Source organism: Erpetoichthys calabaricus, chromosome 4, assembly GCF_900747795.2.
Source record: "Erpetoichthys calabaricus chromosome 4, fErpCal1.3, whole genome shotgun sequence".
Lineage (NCBI taxonomy): Eukaryota > Metazoa > Chordata > Cladistia > Polypteriformes > Polypteridae > Erpetoichthys > Erpetoichthys calabaricus.
In genome coordinates, this window is record NC_041397.2 from 293,764,445 (window position 1) to 293,771,625 (window position 7,181).

The 7,181-nt window shown below is 39.3% G+C and overlaps 1 protein-coding gene across 2 annotated transcripts in view; it reads right to left on the bottom strand.

Moving 5' to 3' along the window:
- The window catches only part of LOC114651263 (neural cell adhesion molecule 2-like), a 1,104,951-nt gene that overhangs the window by 44,324 nt on the left and 1,053,446 nt on the right, over positions 1-7,181 (bottom strand). For both annotated transcript variants that reach the window (XM_051927215.1, XM_051927216.1), the window contains exon 16: positions 3,115-3,319. In XM_051927215.1, coding sequence (XP_051783175.1) covers positions 3,115-3,319 — 205 coding nt within the window. The remainder of the gene's footprint in view (positions 1-3,114; positions 3,320-7,181) is intronic.

Sequence of the window (7,181 nt, forward strand, 5' to 3'; positions counted from 1 at the left end):
TTTTCCATCTTGGTCTTTGTTACAATTTTGCATTGTGATATAAGCAGAGTTCAGCACAAATTCTCACACATATAAATAAAAGTAAAAGTATTTGCAATGCCGTTTAAGTTTTGACAAATAACGTAGTTCAAATATATAGTCCTCATAATATGACATAGAATGGTAAGCACAGGTATGTTACTGCTTGTTTATAGTGTAATTATCAGGAGTTGTAGAACAACTGTTTTATATGATGACAAACATTGCTTACTATTCTAACAATATTATTTCCTGAATCTAAGAAAGGTCTAACACTTCTTTTCTTAGTCTGCACAAGCTTCATACCCTAGTATCTCAGCCTCAGGTTTCATTTCAACTTTGTTTGCTGGCTGCCTGATATCTAACCTCCCCATTGCTGCATTATGGAAGGTGCCCATGCGAGTAGATTTAATGTATTTAGACATTCTCATCGTGCAAGTGAAATGAGGGGGCCCGACGTAGACTTGGTTGATCATTCTCACATTTATATTACTTGATTCAGTTGTGCAATTTTGAATCATAGTATCAATATGCATTATGACATGGCAGCTACAGTCTATTGAAATCTTGCTTTCCTTGTTGCGTGCATTACATTTCCTAAACAGTTTTGTCTTCAAAGAGCTAAATAGTTTAAAAGATTTTTATTCACATCCCTAGCTTCATGTTTGTTGTCATCTAGGTTGCTTGCCCCAGTTCACCTAAAATATGCTGTGATTCCTGTCACTAAAAAGCGCCACAATCCTACACAAAAAGGCCACTTCTTAATCAGTTCTGGACCTTTCCCCAGGCAGCCAAGCCCTAAACTCAACAGACAGGGTTCAACTATACTGATTTGGTATAATTTTAGGTCCTCAAAGGCCACCAGTGTATGTTCCCTCATTAGTTCCACTTCCAACATTACTAGGGGTGTAGCCTCTAAGGTTGAGACCCATATATAATTGATACGATGGGATAAGTGGATAGGTATGGGTGCTTACTTTACCCAATCTACGGATACCAAATCTCTAAAATATTCAAAGTCTATCTTTGTGTTCTTTTCCGCTTGTACTTTTGGTTTTGACCCTCTTGGTAGCTTCATCACAATTATTATCCCTCGTTTTTGGGCTTCGGTTTCATTTTACGTTATTGTTTTTTTGTTTTGTTTTGTTTTTTACGCATGTCTCAAAAGTTGCTCAAAAGTTTACCTGCTAGCACTTACAGAGCACTTAATTGGACCATTATGAGTGACCCTGAGAAGCAGTGTATTTTTAGGGATTTGCTGGATTTGCAGGGGGAGATGAAAGCTATGAAAAAACACGGGTGGTCTTTGAGGAAAAATCACACTAAATCATAACATCAGCCTTCAAAGTCACAAAATGCTCCGATATGCAGAGAGAAAAAACATAAACTCTTTAATTTTAGGTTAAACAAAAACGGAGTTCCTTTAAATTTTAATAATTTATTCACGAATTCAAAAAGGGCACAAGAAAGGCTAAGCAGGCAAAAAATAATCCAAAATAAGTTTGGGCCTAAAAAGCAAAAACTTAAAACAAACACATCCAATAGACACAAAAACAGAATCAGCACTTTTACAGGAGGGGTCAGTAGCCAGGAAAGCCAAACCAAATCATCAACTAACACAGTGGGAGTCAAAACCAGGATGGCGAAGTAGCTATGAAAAGAGCAGCTTTTCTGTTTGTACTGCTTGTGTAATCAAGTGGCCCCGCCTCCTTAGTCCTCAACTTGAATGAGACGGATAATTAAAACAAAGCCATCCCTTATTTAACTAATTCAAAGTGGTATTCAATAAACACAATAGTAATAAAAGCCATAACATGACCTAAGTACAAAGAATCAACAAAACAAAAACAGAATTAATAATACTATGAAAGAATACATTTAAATATTAACAAAACTAATCAACAATAAACTTGAGGCAAGGCAACAACTCTTGCTGCCCCATAAGGTAATACACTTCTGAAAGAGTGCTGTTTTGCTTTTCTCGTCCTCTTTCTGACTGCTTTCCTGCTCACACTGAGGCTGATCACCAAGTACGCCTTACGTGTGACAAAATAAAGTGTGTACATAAAGTAGTGTACAATGAGCAAGATATTGCCTTTTCAATCCTGATTAATCTATTTTATTGCCATGGTAGGCTGGCGCCTATCCTGACCGCATCTACTGCAAGGCAGGAATCAGGCCTGGGTGGCTAGCCAGTCCACCTCAGGGCTCACTCCGACATACACTCCACTCAAAGGGAATCTCCAGTTAACCTACCACTTAGTTATGAATATGAACATTTTGTTTACTATAGAATTTATTGTCATGTATTGCCACAGTGTCATCTTGTTTATGGTTTCTAGGCTGGTTGCCATCATCGAGTCGTTTCATCAGGATGATTGTGACATCACTTAAATCGTCCATTAAAGAAGGTGACAGGCAACCTTCTGTATTCTACTGGTGGACCGAAAAAGCATTGAAAACTCTATTTAAAAAAACAAATATCGTTAGGGACATTGTCTAGTGGTTATAACTTGCTTTGTTATTTTTTGACTTTGCCTTTTCATGCAGTGTTGATCTTTTGAATTTTGATTTTGATCTCTACCTAACTTTTATAACGATTCTTTTGACTCTCCCCAAAATATCGATTTATTAATTTTTCCAATCACAAAAGCATTCAAAATTCATTCACAGCATGTTCTGCGCTCACAACAGCAGAAGAACCATCTTAACTGGAGGAAAGTCTCTACAGACATGGAGAGAATGAGCATATTCCACATAACCATGAGATTCGAACCCAAGATGTAGGATCATGACCCATCATGCCGTTCGCGTAACATAATGAAAACTGAAGATTTTATTTAGAATGAAAGTTATTTAAAAAGCTTGGCAAGCACATGGGTCTTCCAAATGCAGAATTTGGAAAAATTTAAAAGTCATCCTTTGCTAGCTTTCATTATTGTATTCTTTCATTATTCTGCTATAAAACAGTGCTAGACGTAAAAAAAACTGTAGGGTCTCATGACAAACAATTCACACACTACCTCCGTAAGATCTGCACTAACCCAGCTCGTCAGTGTCCCAGAGGAGAAAAACGCCCCAGTGTGCCAAACTCACAGATAAGCGGCTTTCCCTTCTTCCAAGTCTTTGCTTTTCCCGCTTGTAGCCGTCTTCTTTCCGCAGATTCTTCTCGTTATGCACATCAAAAGGCCACATTGCTTCAGGAAGAAACAGCTGACATCCACAGCTACGAGGATGAGGAGAAGTGCTGCGACGCCCAGCCCCACAGTGGCTCCAAGACCCAGGCTGCTAAACAAGGTGTCTAGAAGAGAAAGAAGGGGCAGAAGAAATGTATCATTCAGACGTTACACGTGAGCTTCAGAAATGGAAACAAGTTAGAGAAGGAACACATGACATACCATTCAGGCACACTGATTTAAAAGTTGGACAATTTTACGTGTTTTTTAGATACTTCAAAGAGTCACTTACTACATTATTAAATATTTTAACAGTGAGTCAAATTACAGTGATAGCAGAATGCAGTAACAGTATCTGTGATAGTAAACTTCCTCAAATGCACACTTTTTAACAGCACTTTAAAATGCATTGCTATTACAGGAATGAAAAATCAAGAAAATGATCTCCTTAATATCTTTTTGGTTCCACCTAGACAACAATGAGATCAGAAAGAAACAAAACGGAGGAATTTTCTTTTGTCTGATGCTTCTCAGATCTTTCTCCTTAGACAAAATCCCAAGTGTTTCCTCTTGAGTTTCAGCACAGATCTCAGCAGAGTCACACCATGGGCTCAGGATTCTCCAAGTAGTGGCTTAACATTTTTTTTTTTTTGCCAATTTCAAAGTATTAGCACTGTGTGCTCAGTAATATCTGGTGAAGTGTGAGGGCTGCAGTTTGTGATACTAAAACACTTTACTAGGATTACAAAACTGTACTTCTTGCTTTTGAATAATTCTATTAGTGCTCCAATTTATATTGCTGTGCTCCAATGAAATCCTACTCAGACTACAGGAAGGCAGTATGGGGGAATAGTTAAGACTTTAGACTTCAAACTCTGAGGTTTTTGGTTCAAATCCCACTACTGACACCTGTGTGATCACAAGAAACTCACTTCACCTGCCTGTGCTGAAAGTAGAAAAGCTAAAGAATTGTAACCAATTGTATGTCAGATTTTGTAAGACACCTTGGATGAAGGTGTCAATCCAATAATAAGTCACAAATATGACTTCTTGAACGAAATTAAAATAAGACTAGAAAATGATCTCACAAAATATAACATGCTTTTCCAACCAGATTCTCAATTCTGACTGCCCTTACCTCAGTTGTATCTCATGTCTCCTTTTTAGCTAAAGCTATTCCTCCTAAGGAATATTAGGAGAAACACCTGTGACAAAGTTGGTTCTTAAATGAAACAGAAATGAGAATCTCGCCTAAGTCTCAAAGGCCATTAAAGATCACCCTTTGAGCAGTACATTTTTCCTATTATTAGTAGTAGTAGCAGCAGCAGTAGTTTTACTTGTAGTTCACATTTCTTAAACGTAACTTTCTTGAAAGACAGGGAGTTAAAATCTCTGTTGAAATCTGCCTGCTCCTGACAGCAACACGGATCCTTAATAAAAGTTTTTGAAAATTGGGTTTGGGGTCTGTTTTGCTGAGTATTAAATATATATAAAAATACAGAAGTTATCCAAGTTGAACTAACCTCTCCCAGGGTATATTTGAAAGAGTAAAACATTCAGTAATTGAGGTGGCACAGAGTGCCATTCTTCTTTAAAACAGGCATTTTCTGCAGTGTTTTTTAAGTGGAAATTTGTAAGATTTTAAGATGAGTGGTACAGATACATCTCAAGAAAAACTGAATTTTATTATACAATTTATTGAGGAATTAAGAAATTATTGAACAACATTTTTGTATGTGAATTTCCCCTTGGGATTAATAAAGTATCTATCTATCTATCTATCTATCTATCTATCTATCTATCTATCTATCTATCTATCTATCTATCTATCTATCTATCTATCTATCTATCTATCTATCTATCTATTGTGAGGGAGGGCCGGCCATATATTCCGGTCCACACCTCCAAGCCGCCAGATGGAGCCCTCCCAGCAGCATAGAGGTTCCCCGAATTTCAGCAGGGCCTCATGGACCTTGTAGTTTTTACAACCAGCCCTGTAGGATACCATGGGGACCTCCAGGAGACGCTGTAGGGAGGCTCAGGGAATTCTACATGCCCTATAACCCGGAAGTATGTCGTAGGCAAGGCGACAAGGGAAATGATGTGCTTCCGGGATGAAGAAAAGGACTTTTTATCTGACCCAGAAGTAATAAGGAATCACATGGACTGTAGAGTTGGAACCACTTCCAGGTCAGGGAATATAAAAGGACCATGGGTAATCCCAGACGACGAGCTGAGCTGGATGGAAGGGTGGCAACGCGTCTGGAAGTGGAGGATTGTATTGTTTGTTTATTTGTGATTATTGATTTATTGGAGTATAGTGGAGTGAAGGGTGCTTTGTGCACATTTATTATTATAATAAATAACATTTTGGATTTTTATCTGGTGTCTGACGTCTGGTCTGAGGGTTCAAATGGTCACGGGGACCCTTAAAACTGTCACACTATCTATCTATCTATCTATCTATCTATCTATCTATCTATCTATCTATCTATCTATCTATCTATCTATCTATCTATCTATCTATCTATCTATCTATCTATCTATCTATCTATCTATCTATCTATCTATCTATCTATCTATCTATCTATTTTATTCTATATTTCCAGGCCAACAGGTCGACATGACTATGAGACTACAAGGTTCTTTTAATTTTTATGTGAACATATCTAAAGTCAAGTCAATTTGGGGAGCATACCCTGGTACAGTGCTTTGCTGCACCCACTACACGACGAAACAAACAACTCAGCATCCCTGGTTGGCAACTCCATAGGCAGACACGCAGCCCAGTCCCACCCACCGGAAGTGACCCTCTATCTGCTGCAGCCAGGTGTTACGTGGACGACCACTTGGCCTGGTCAAGCCACTCGGGTCCCAAACAATGAGGATCTTACCAGCTGGATCACCCTCTGGGAAATGCACCACATGGCCGTAGTGCTGTAACTGACACTCCCTCACAATGTGCCAGGTAATGTGCCTCATTCAAACCAACGGTACCCAAGGATTTTCCGGAGAGACACAGTACCAGTCTTCAGCTCAGGTCACTGGATAGCATCCATGTCTCACAACCATATAGCAAGACAATAAGCACCAGGACTCTAAAGACTTGGACCTTCGTCATTTTGCATAGATATCGGGAGCACCACACACCCCTTTCCAGTGACCTCATGACCCCATGCTCTCCCAATCTGTCTACTGACTTCATAGGAAGTGTCACCAGAGACATGAATGTCACTGCCAAGGTAAATAAACCTCTCGATGAGTTTGACTATCTCTCCGCACACAGACACACTGCTGATGGCTGTGTCCAAGAGGTCATTAAAGGCCTGGATCTTGGTTTTCATCCAGGACACTCACATGCCCAGACACTCAGACTCCTTACTCAGTCTCTCGAGTGCCCCGATCAGAGCCTACATTTACTCCGCGAAGATCACAGCATCGTCAGCAAAGTCAAGATCCATGACTCTTCACCAACAGATGCCCCACAGCTGCTGGACCCCACGACCTTGCCCAACACCCAGTCCATACAAGCGTTGAACATACCTAAAACCTAAAAAGAAGTCACCTGATAAACTAGTTTTAAGGTCTTTTTAATATAAAAGACAATAACTCCAGAACTAATCATCGGTTACATGACAGCGCAAGGACAGCCATTAGGAAGGATATTAGGGAAGCTAAAAAGTGTTAGAGAGTTTTTAGAGAGAAGAAGACAGAAGATGACCCTGTGAGATTGTGGGTCTGTAGCACATACACTTTAAATGAATAGATCTATACTAATTAATAAAAGGCAAAGCCCTCACTGACTCACTGACTGACTGACTGACTGACTGATTCACTCATCACTAATTGTCCAACTTCCCGTGTAGGTGGAAGGCTGAAATTTGGCAGGCTGATTCCTTACAGCTTACTTACAAAAGTTAGGCAGGTTTCATTTCGAAATTCAATGCGTAATGGTCATAACTGGAACCTCTTTTTTGACAATATACT